Source organism: Manacus candei, unplaced genomic scaffold (assembly GCF_025592945.1).
Source record: "Manacus candei isolate 608988 ecotype Guabito, Panama unplaced genomic scaffold, ASM2559294v1 h1tg000067l, whole genome shotgun sequence".
NCBI classification, from domain to species: Eukaryota; Metazoa; Chordata; class Aves; order Passeriformes; family Pipridae; genus Manacus; species Manacus candei.
Genome location: NW_026138115.1, coordinates 3,708,632 through 3,720,734, shown reverse-complemented (window position 1 = coordinate 3,720,734; position 12,103 = coordinate 3,708,632). Strand labels below are relative to the sequence as shown.

Here is a 12,103-nt window from a genome sequence, read left to right as displayed (position 1 = left end):
AAACAAAGAAAAAACAAAGAAAAAACAAAGAAAAAACAAAGAAAAAACAAAGAAAAAACAAAGAAAAAACAAAGAAAAAACAAAGAAAAAACAAAGAAAAAACAAAGAAAAAACAAAGAAAAAACAAAGAAAAAACAAAGAAAAAACAAAGAAAAAACAAAGAAAAAACAAAGAAAAAACAAAGAAAAAACAAAGAAAAAACAAAGAAAAAACAAAGAAAAAACAAAGAAAAAACAAAGAAAAAACAAAGAAAAAACAAAGAAAAAACAAAGAAAAAACAAAGAAAAAACAAAGAAAAAACAAAGAAAAAACAAAGAAAAAACAAAGAAAAAACAAAGAAAAAACAAAGAAAAAACAAAGAAAAAACAAAGAAAAAACAAAGAAAAAACAAAGAAAAAACAAAGAAAAAACAAAGAAAAAACAAAGAAAAACAATGAAAAACCAAACAACAAACAAACACCACCAAACAAAAAAAACCAAAAACCCCCAAAAACCCAACAACAAAACCCAACAACAAAACCCAACAACAAAACCCAACAACAAAACCCAACAACAAAACCCAACAACAAAACCCAACAACAAAACCCAACAACAAAACCCAACAACAAAACCCAACAACAAAACCCAACAACAAAACCCAACAACAAAACCCAACAACAAAACCCAACAACAAAACCCAACAACAAAACCCAACAACAAAACCCAACAACAAAACCCAACAACAAAACCCAACAACAAAACCCAACAACAAAACCCAACAACAAAACCCAACAACAAAACCCAACAACAAAACCCAACAACAAAACCCAACAACAAAACCCAACAACAAAACCCAACAACAAAACCCAACAACAAAACCCAACAACAAAACCCAACAACAAAACCCAACAACAAAACCCAACAACAAAACCCAACAACAAAACCCAACAACAAAACCCAACAACAAAACCCAACAACAAAACCCAACAACAAAACCCAACAACAAAACCCAACAACAAAACCCAACAACAAAACCCAACAACAAAACCCAACAACAAAACCCAACAACAAAACCCAACAACAAAACCCAACAACAAAACCCAACAACAAAACCCAACAACAAAACCCAACAACAAAACCCAACAACAAAACCCAACAACAAAACCCAACAACAAAACCCAACAACAAAACCCAACAACAAAACCCCAAACAATCAAAAAAAAAAAAACCAAACAAAAAAACCCAAAACAAAAACCCCACCACCAAACTTCATCCTCTAGTTATGATCAAATGGAATTTCCCCTTAGAAATCACAAGTCTCAGGAATGACATCACATTGGATCCACATGTACAGTTCTAACAACAGACACAAGGGTCAGCTGTCTTCAGAAATACATGATACCCTCCTACACCAACTCAAACCTGAGTTACACACTTCACTTTTCTAGCAGGCTGCTGAAACTTGAACAGATGAGTCATACACCCCATCAGACTTTGTCATTTTTCACAAGTCTCTCTTTTCAGGCTTCCTTAAGCAAGTCCAGGAGCAGAGTTGTGGCAGTAACACAGAATAGCAGTGGGCAAGCTCAGGAAGAGAATGGCATCAGAAGGCACTACACTACATCTCTTCTGTATTTTGAAGACAAAACAAATACACAGGCTCTTCTATACATACAAACCCCAAAGTTTTCCGAGCACACTGACATCCACTCCTAGAGTATAGCTGGTTTGTTCATTATATGATCGAGACACATATGCAGAGAAGCATTTTAACAGTCCTCAGAGTTTTCAGCCTGGTTTATACTGAACAGCACTCAAATCTGGCAAAAGATGTGTGGAAGGAAACAGCAGAATAGCTACCTCCTCACTAAGGAGTCTAAATATACCCAATTGTGTGTATACAGAAATTCTATTTAGAGTAACTGAATTCACTGCTACAGCTTTCCAGCAACAGCCAACATGGATGTAAGTCTGAAAAAATGCTCAGCTGTCACCACCCTGGTTTCAGAGGAGCACTGTTACAGTAGAGGAACACTTACAGTCAGTTCAAGGATGTCACCTAACAAGTGCACTATCTGTGAGTCTGTAGTCATTCCTGCACTCACTTCAAGAAGTTCTGAATAAACAATGGCTTTAACATGAAGAATACATACAGAATGGAAGAGGTCTACCTTCAAGTTAAGCAGATTTATTTTTCCTTTCAATTTAAGGTTTATATTCTAGTGTTAAAAACATTTCTTCATCAGTATTTTATTTTCTAGCAGCCCCTTTAAAAGAAGGTGACTTGTTTTAAACAAGTTTTATACTTGGAAACACTATTTCAGTTTCACCAAACCCCTTCAAATACACAACCCACAATCCTACCACAGAAGAGCCTTTTTACTACATGTACCTCCAAACCCAAGCACAACTTGTTCTTGGAAAAAGAGAAGGCAGGGAAGCAGCCTCTGGCCATGAGGAATAGATAGAACAGATAACTGTATTGCCATTTTCAGAAGTACGGCTGACAGTACTTTTACACAATTTCCTCTCCATTTCCTACAGTAAGCTTCTTTGAGCCCCCGGCCACTGCACTGGCTAAAACAGCATAGCAATCACCACAGATCAATAAGCAGAAATCTCACCTGATAGTAAGTCTTAATGTTCCTGACTAAGATAGTCAGGTTTTGAACCCGAAGATAGATGTCATTATTTACGTGCTTGTTGACACGTTGGTTGGTTGGCCGAGGATCTCTGTGAAAGAGGAAAGAGAAAATAAAATATTACTAGTTTATCTAGTTTTAAGACTTAACATCTCAATAACAAACCAATAGGAAAACTCATAAAAGTTAACACATTAAATACACCAACATAAATTACAGGGTACATAAACATTAAGTGACGATAGAATAAGCTCATTATCTTGGCACCTATGTATAAATTGGAAATAAAGCTCCATGTCACAAAGTACCCTTCTTTAAACTGCACATCACTTCAGGGTAGCTTTCCTCCTTACCTATATTTCCCCAAAAAAAGAGCATATCTGGTTTGCTTTGATCTATTATGCACAGTCTCTGATAATAAGGGGTTTTCCTTATTCAAATAAAGGAAGTCTGGGAAACACTACCATGCCTTCCTTTGTTTTGGAGTTTTATGACAAGAGGAGGGTATTAGCACTTGATCAATGATCACTGTGAAAACTGCAAAAAACAAATGTATTATAAACTGAAGGGCAAAAAGAGAATACTGCACTTCTTACACCCATATCATCTAACTAGATCTCTCATATACACGCTGTGTTTTAAGGAAATAAAAGGAAATAAAGGAAATAAAACAAAATTGTACCTGAAGCAATTTTATTTCTAAAATAAAAAATAAGACACGGGGAAAAAGCTGCAAATATTTTAACACGAATATATACCTTCAGATACTCTATGTACACCCTAACATGTTACAAAAAAAGAATCTGAAAATCTTTATCCGCCAACAGCATAGATCAAAGCTTTGTGTTTCCCCTCTAATAATGACTCTTATCAGCAGACTCCTACACAATCCAAACACCTGCCTCCCAGAGCTCAGCTCTGGTTGTTAATTAAGCCATTCACAGCTCTTCCAGGGCCAAATACTGAAGTCAGGCGTTGACAAGGAAATAAAAGAGGAACTGATCCAATATTTATTTTTAAAATATATCTGCCAACGTTTACATAAGTATGTCAAAGAGCTTTTTTTTTTTTTCCAAAGGCACGACTATTCCAGAGCACCTTTTGAGTGAAAGCAGTGCTGTAAGTATGAAAAAATACAGATATTCTGGAGACAAGATAACGTTGGACATGGTATTCATGTACCAGGATTCAAGCAATCTGAAGTACAGAAGACCAATACTGCTACTGGCATTAACTAGCAAGACACTACACAGCCTTCACAGAAGCAAAGCATTTTGTATGCTGATTGGCACTGTAATAAATTATGAAAGAAAAAACAAAAAGAGACAACTGCAACAAGCTTTTAAAGTAAAATCTGTAATAAGTATTCTATTTTACTGATGCTCAGCAGTGCAGAAGCCACACCCACAACAGTTTGACAGTAAGGGTCCTCAGCAACACCGCAAGTTGGGAGAATCATAAATGCCACCTGGGCTTGAGCTCAATTGCCTTCAGTTCTCTGAGCAGATGCTGGACCCTGAAGGAAGCTGGACACATTTACTCTTTTTAGGCAAAGTCATGACAACAAACTGGGAAGTCAAAAGAGAAGAAACATTCAATAAAGAGAAACTGGCCAAACAGAAGGGTCGGTCTGCAGTTCTCAGTTCTTCACAGTTTCCACATGAAAGCTCATGTAGGCAGCACGCTGCCATGCCACACTCTGGCAGAGTCCCAAGTCTATAGCCAGAAGCAAAAGCTTTGACTGTACAGCAGAGCACTACTCCACAACACTTTCTAGAATGGCACAGAACGGGTCAAAACTCCACAAAATACACCCACTGACCACAGCAAGGAAGAGGCTATTTCTTTAGCAGCTGTAGGTCGTGGAACTGCAGGACTTGGATGACGTTAAGACACAGAACAATTCCTCCTTCCCAGACAAGACCTGCACATCTTTGCACAGAGGAGACAGTATTACAAGAACATAAGCAGTGGCAGAACCAGGCCCTCGGAAGCAACTCCAGAGCTTTTATCCTATCATCTTTGTTAAGGGTAATTGATTGCCCCAAGAGCCCTTAATGCCACTGACCTCAGGGTCCTCTTAACCTGCAGCCAAGCTGCAGCACATAGTGTCATTCTGGCACTCCTGCCACCTCCTCTTCACCACAATGTTAAAAGCTTTCCTTTTAGAATAGAATGTAGCTCAAAAAACCAATGGTTATGTTTCTTGAAGATATTGTGTAACAGCTTCACACATCACCTCAGCTCACTTCAGAGAGCATCCTCTGCACAAGACATGAAAGGCCAGCACAGCCTACACTTCAAACTGCCACAGGGCTTATTGTCTTCCACAGGGAAAACTAAACAATTTCTTCCCAATAAGCAATACCGAATCTCTTCTTCATTTGTTACCATATTTTTTTCTTAATCCTGGATGAAGTAAGCTCAAATACTGACTACAGCTGCTTTTGTTCCACAGACAAGAACTTCCAACAACAGGAAGTCATTCTTGGAAGGACTGGGAAGATTCCACTCTCACCCTCCAAAACATATATATGCATTCTTTCCAAAGGTTTGACGCACGTGTTTACTCAGGAAGAATATATTTGTTGCATTTTTCAAACGTTTTCCACATCATACCTCCTGCCTTGAATGAATCCACTGAGGTCAGCTGGATCCCTCCCGCTGATGTTGCCTCCTCCAGGACACTCACCCGGTGCGGGATGTGGAAGGGGTGAGATGGAGGAGCCAAGGGAGCCAGCAAGCCACTCACCTGGTGTGGGAGCAGCCCCAGACCCACCTGCTGCCTTCCTGCAGAGGGAGCAGAGAGCAGCCCAGGGCAGGCAGGCCTTTCCACAGGGGGATAGGGCAACATCCTGAGGTGAGCTGCACTCAGGGAAGGAGCGAGCTCCCTGAAAACCCACAGCCACACACGCTTACTCACCTCAAGAGAAGTGAAAGAAAAAGGCTAAAAAGCTAGCTAGATCGAGGTACTCCAAACACTACAACTGGACAGCCTGATCTGCAGCAGAGAAATGCAGGAAGGGGAAGCACAGTCCTCAAGGAAAAAAAGCAACCAAGTAAAATTACACAGTAAGAAGCAAATTCTGTGCTTAAAGACATGTCTGTCCTAAAGAAAGCAGAACTGTTGGTATCACACTCTGCACATTATAGCAGCTGCCTGGTTGGTGAAACTTGTTTATGAAGAATTTTATACAAAGAAACTCTTTCCAACAATCACACTGAAAATGAAAAAGATTATTTTGCAACACTAACCAGGTAACCCAAACAAATTCCTGTCTGGACATACCTGAAAAAACCCTTAACACAACCTCAGATGCCTTTTCAGTCCTTTGATGTTTGGTCTTTCCCTTACAAATATACTGAAAACTAAATTTCTCTTTTTTGAAAACCACCTACTCCTCAGATCAAAACAGTTATCTAAATAAGACTGAGACAGCATGGCTGAGGTGTGACTACGGGAGGTACTCCACAAACCAGTTAAAAACCACCCAAGCCAAGTGTACAGAAAGTCTCAAACCTCACTATATACCCACATATTTTAAAGAAGTCCTCCAGTTTGTACACATTGATGACTCTCACAGAAGCAGAGAGGAAAGTAACAGTCAGGAAACAGAGGTAAGTGACAAGTTCAGCACACATGGGGGCCAGCAGCACAAGTGCACGAAGATGCAACCTCTAAAGTCACCAATTAATAAAAGTAACAACAAAAAAATAATTTAAATTCTAAAATTCAAAATGACAATCCCATTCCTACCACTTCTGACAAGCCATTTTGATGAGCAAGGGGGAAGCCCACAAGTCTGGCCCAAGGGTTCTGAGACACCAGAAGGAACAGGCATGCCCAGTCTCCTGTGGCACTTTGTGCTAATCAAATATACACCAGTCTTGGACCAGCCTGACTCTCCTATCATCCAGCTTTTTCCTCTATCAAGTGAGATAATGCCACTAAGGCTGGCAGGGTTTCTAAATTGCCTAGAAAATGGTAGAAAAATGTACCTCTAAATAAGATCTTAATTTAAACAGAAGCACATCTCTAGCCTTCTGGTATTCATGCCACTTGCTACAAACCACAAGAAGCGGGCACTTGTGTTCCTGTCACGTGGTCTAAATTAAAGAAGACAGATCAACAGCACCACAAACCATGACAGCTGCAATTGAAATGGAAAAACCTATTATCGTGCATTTTTATAATGGGGCTTCAACACAAATAGTTTTATCAGCTGCATTCCTAACACACATTCCTGTTTGCTAAATGTTTTGACAGAAAAGCAGGGTTTACTATCAATTAAAAGAATTAGAACAAGCCAATGTGAAAACACTTATGTGCCTGCATATGTAAACCCCCACGATTTCTTATAGAAAGTTTTATTTGGAAAGTAAATGGGGCAAATATTTGCTTATGCTCATAGGTATTATGCCACAGCTGCAAATGTAGCACTGAAGGTAGTCTGTGCAGTGCCACCACGTGCTAATTTCATACCAGGAAGTGACACATAGACATTTGAAAAAAGTTCTCTAAAGAAAGTCTGCAGAGAAGCTCATTAACCTGGTACCAGCAACCCGGAAGCTTGAAACACAGCAGTTCCACTTTGAAGACTAACTAACATTTTTATATGCAGAGTATTCAGCCAGTACTGCAGGTCTGCAAAAATCAACTTGTCCTTCATGCATGATCAGGTTGGGGTATACACTTGAACAGGACACAGGAAAAGGAAACCACTCATTTACAGCAAAATGACTTGAAAAACCATATATCTTGTTTTAAAATCTAAGTGTGGAAACCAAACACTGCTGGCTCTTGCTATTGAAGTTAACTCACCGAACAGCTAGGCACCCCTACTGGGAACCAAGCAATCCTCAATTCTCTTAAAAATATTCTTGCTTTCTTTAGAGGTCACCAGGAAGCAAAGGGATCACCAGCAAAGCCCAACAGCTGGTTACCTACCGACCCCAATCTGCCTATGCCCAGGCCAGGTTCCCTTCCCCTTGTGCTACGGCTCCACTTGGCACTCCTGAGCAAACTACATTTTATTCAGGGTTGGCATTCCTGGGTGCAGTTCATTTCTGAAGAGGATGAAGCCCTATTTTCACCTCCTCTCACAGAGCCAGCAGGGACCTGGCAGGCAAGAAAAGTGACAGATGTCACTCATCTCTCTAGTGACACAGCTGCTGAAACAAATCCACTGCCTAAAATACCTTGACTGTAACTTTAAGCAGCTGGGATCTTCTCCACCCAAAGTTGCCAGACAGCGCTTGGGGAAAATCCAAACTATTACAACAGAAATTAGAGGCTGACTGAACTCCTACAGCCCACCCACACCTCAAACAGCTAAAGCCTTACTTTTACTCAGCAATCTCCACTCAACAGGTATATCTGGATTTCTTCACAGATCCACCTGTCTTTTTTTGCCCCGAATTAAACTTAAAATCTGCTTAGCTGCAGAACAAAAACGATGTATTTTTAGTAGCGAATTTCCCAAGAATCTGGTTTTCAAAATCTTCAAAGAAACATGCTGATTTGCAGCAAAGCACCACATTACACCTGGTGCTTAAATGCATGCGCCCCTGTGATTTCTGTTCCAGTAATCGAGCAAGCTGCTTAAAAAAATTAAAAATTAAATAACACACGAGTGATAAAACAGCTATCCACATCAGGAGACCCACTCTTACACCCTCCTACCCCCTGCTATCTAAATGTTGTGCATGCCTGCATCTGTGCTTTCAAGCAATCAACACTATCAAGGCACGGCATATCAAATTCTAGCATATTTATCAAAGGCCCTCATTAATACAATTTCAGCAGGAAGAAATCTCCAGCCAAGCACTGAAAGCCATCTTCAGGACTAGGACTTAAAAAAACCTCATGAGCAAGCATTTCTAAGAACACATTAATTTTTTTATTCTGAAAGCTCTGTGGGGCAGAAACACGACTCACAAGGCTTTCCTGACTTACAGGCAAGCAGTAATTACACTGCAATTTCTAAAGGTGAAATCAGGGAAAAGTAAAAGTCAGTCACCAAGTCTCCTGAGCACCTTTCTGAGTCGAGATACATAAATAAATTTACAATCCTTCCTAAATTAAACAGTACTGGGCTCTCAGTACAAAGCTTCTGGTTTCAAACTCCTTAGACACCACTAGAAGCACTGCCAAAGCTGCCAAAAAATGGGTGAAAAAGGCCCGATTGTGTATAATGGGACAGTTTCCTATTCCACACCGCTTGTGCTTCCCACACTTCACTTTCTGAGACACTACTGGCAGAGATGGTTTTTAGGGAAAAAAACCAACCACGAGACAAAAATAAATGAAAACCCTACCAACTTATTTACCTGACTGCTTAAAACAAGTAAATGTGCCAGGGCATTTCTCATAATATGCATGAGATCAGACCAAATGCCAGCTAGTGTCACTGCACTCAGCCAGCTTATATGCTTACCTTCCTTGTTTCCATGAGATCTTATCATTCACTCTTTGTCCCCAGAGCATTGTTCAGTTGCTCCTTAGACTTTAACGACTCTGTATCTCTTTAGACATATTTCAATGGCCAATTACAAAATACTAAAGTTTGCCCACACCACCTGACAAAGCTCTTCTAAAGTGTATTTCTCATAAGAATGCCACAGTCACTCAAAAGCCGTGTAACTTCATAAATTCAAGAACGACTAAGTTAGTTTTTCTTGTTTTGAAATAACAACATTGTTGCACGTGTAATCAGATAAATTTATTAGACAACAGTGTTAGTTTAGTTAAACCTGCAGCAGACTCAACTTCTACTCCTTGATAGTGTAGTTGGTCATCTCTGTGCCAAACAAAGTGATCATAAATCAAAATTTAATTTCCCACAACTTGGAAAGCTATGAGCCTGGATCTAAACATTCGTACTCGAGGCTCTAATTTGCGAAAAGTTATCTTTTTAAAGTGTCACTTTTCCTTAAGAAATGCTGGAGATTACGCCTTCTCTTTACAACAGGTTTCCAACTCAGCTAACATTTTACACAGCTAGTTTGTTATCTCTATGTGGGCTGGCTGATATGGATTCAGTTCCAGTTCAATTTTTTCACTGTTGGTAACATCAAACCAAAAGCAAACTTCATTACCTTCTCACATGGAGCAGACAGGTATTAGAAGGTAACAAAACTTGGTAGATTGAGTGGGTGAGGCATGGGTAGTCAGACTAAGTTATTTTTGAAAAATTTAAAAGACTCTAATATGAATTGTTCATTTAAATGCTTGGCCTAACACTGCAAAACATTGGTCGAGCTTCAATTGATTTCCATCACTTAAAAGACTGCAGTACCAAATCTGAGCGATTTCCAAAGTCTCCTTATCTGAAAACCAAATACTTCTCCCTACAAATTCTCTCTCAGATATATTTCAGGATATTTAAAAGCAAATACAGAGAGAAGAGAACATAGTCACGATCTACATGCAGCAGATCAGCAACAGGAAAGGATGTGGTTAAAAACACAGTACAAGCCCTAACAGCAATTCACTTCGACATTACAGTATTTTCAGCGCTCCATCTTTTAACCAATTTCTAAGTTCCCTCAACACATGGCGTTACAGTGCTGCGTGAGGAAGTATCATGAAGTTGAAAAGTTTTTTCTAAATTATGTATTTAGTATCTAAGTTTACGCAAGAGCAGACAAAGTTCAGATGAATCTTCCCAGTAAAGCTTTACATGACACGGTACTTTCATTTCCTTCTTTGTACTGCCACACACCTTCCACTGCAGCATGTGTGAACAACTGAGAAAATGTAACTGTTTGGGGGGGAAAAAACGAGGATTAAAAAAAAAAAAAGAGCAAACCCCACACGAACAACCCAGAGAAACCCTAGGAAAAAGTTAAAGAATATTTTTTGGACCTAGATTAGTTCAGGCTTTTTTTCCTCCCCCTTTGTTTTTGTTAATTTCAAGGAGCAACCCAAAGGAAAGTCGCTCTGGCCCCACGCCGCCCGGCTGCGAAAGATTCCCGGCCGGAGCCCCGCTCGCCCGTCGGAAGGGGCGGCTCTGCCCCCGCCGCCCGGGGAAGAGAGGCCGGGGCGCCCCCCCCTCCCGAGCCCACTCACATTTGAAGCATGATTTTGTTCAGGACGACGCCGTCCACCAGGTCCATGTAGACGCCGAGGTTGTCCTGGTCCCCGCTCCCCAGGTCCCCGAAGGTCTTCACCTGCCGGAGGAAGCACAGCGGGGTTGGGGGATGGCGGGCGGACCCAGCCACCCCCCGGCAGGACGGGGCTGCCCCGGCGGCACCCCCCGCTCCCCGCTCTGCTCACCCAGGTCACCAAGGGGCTCTGCAGGAAGAGCTCCAGGAGCTCGGAGACGGTCACGTCCATGTCGCCGGAGCTGGGGCGGCGGCGGCGGGAGGCTGCGGGTGCGGGGCCGGCTCACTCGGGAGACAAAGGCGCGGAGCCCATGGCCCGCCGCCCCGCTGCCCGCCGGGCGCTGCCTACAGGGCAAACAATGCGCGGCTCATCGCTCCCCCGCCCCCGCGCCGGGGGGACGCGCGGGGCCGCTCGCCGCCGCCGCGGTGCCTCCTCCCAGCGGCAACAGGCCGGTCTGCCCCCGCCGAGCTCGCCCCGCGGCTGCGAGAGGGGCTCCTCCGGGCAGGAGCGAGCCGCGCCGTGAGAGTGGGGCGAAAAGGCTGAGCCGCCCGCGGCGAACGCCCCGGGGCCGGGAGCAGAGACGCGGAGCTCCCGCGGGACGGCTCCGAGCGGCGCCGCAGTCGCTCCCTCAGCTCCGCTCCGGCCGCGGCGGTACCTGTGGCGGGCGCGCCCTCGGCCCGGCAATTACACCCGGGCGGCGGCACGGCCGTGACGGGCACGGCCCGCCACCAATGGGAGGGGCGGAGGGGGCCGGCTCCGGCCAATGGGCGGCGGCCCCGGGCGGCCGCGGGGGCGGGACGCGGTGTGGGGCCGGGGCGCGCTGCCCGTCCCGGTGTCCCCCGCCCGTCGCGGCCCCGGGAGCGGCGTTGTCCGGGAGCGGCGTTCTCCGCCCGCGGCAGCGAGAGCGGCTCGCGGCCTCTGCCCCCCCCCGGCGGGGTCGGGGCAGGCCCCGCACCCCCCGGGTCTGCGCCTCGTTCCCCCCTTGTAACCGGGGTGATGCGGGGCCCCGTGGCGAGGCTCGCCCGCGAGGCCGCGCCGGGGGCGGCGGTACCTGCCGGGAGCCGCCCGGCACCCTGCCCTCCTCCGCTGGGAGCGGGAGCGCGCGGGCCCCAAGTTACCGCTTTAGAAAGCACGAAATTCCCCCCAACAGTACTTCAGCTGGCGAGAACAGCGTTCTCAGGGGCGCTTCCGAACGCGCCTCGTACGCTCCTTAGTGCAGCTCAAAGAACTAAGAGGGAAAACTTTGAGTACAGAGAGCGGCGTAGCCTGTTGCGCGCGCCTTGGGAATGAACCGGGAGCAGGTGCTCGTGGCGCTCCCGCGGCAGGTCCTGCGACGGATTCAGCGCTGACGGTGCCGGAACGGGCGGTGTGAGCC

At 44.0% G+C, this 12,103-nt stretch overlaps 1 protein-coding gene across 3 annotated transcripts in view; it reads right to left on the bottom strand.

Moving 5' to 3' along the window:
* CCDC88C (coiled-coil domain containing 88C) overlaps window positions 1-11,403 on the bottom strand; it is a 103,166-nt gene extending 91,763 nt beyond the window's left edge. For all 3 annotated transcript variants that reach the window (XM_051806579.1, XM_051806580.1, XM_051806582.1), the window contains exons 1-3: window positions 10,900-11,403; window positions 10,693-10,793; window positions 2,604-2,712 (exon numbers count right to left, since the gene is read on the bottom strand). In XM_051806579.1, coding sequence (XP_051662539.1) covers window positions 2,604-2,712; window positions 10,693-10,793; window positions 10,900-10,959 — 270 coding nt within the window. In that variant the 5' untranslated portion in view covers window positions 10,960-11,403. The remainder of the gene's footprint in view (window positions 1-2,603; window positions 2,713-10,692; window positions 10,794-10,899) is intronic.
* Window positions 11,404-12,103: the final 700 nt, after the last annotated feature.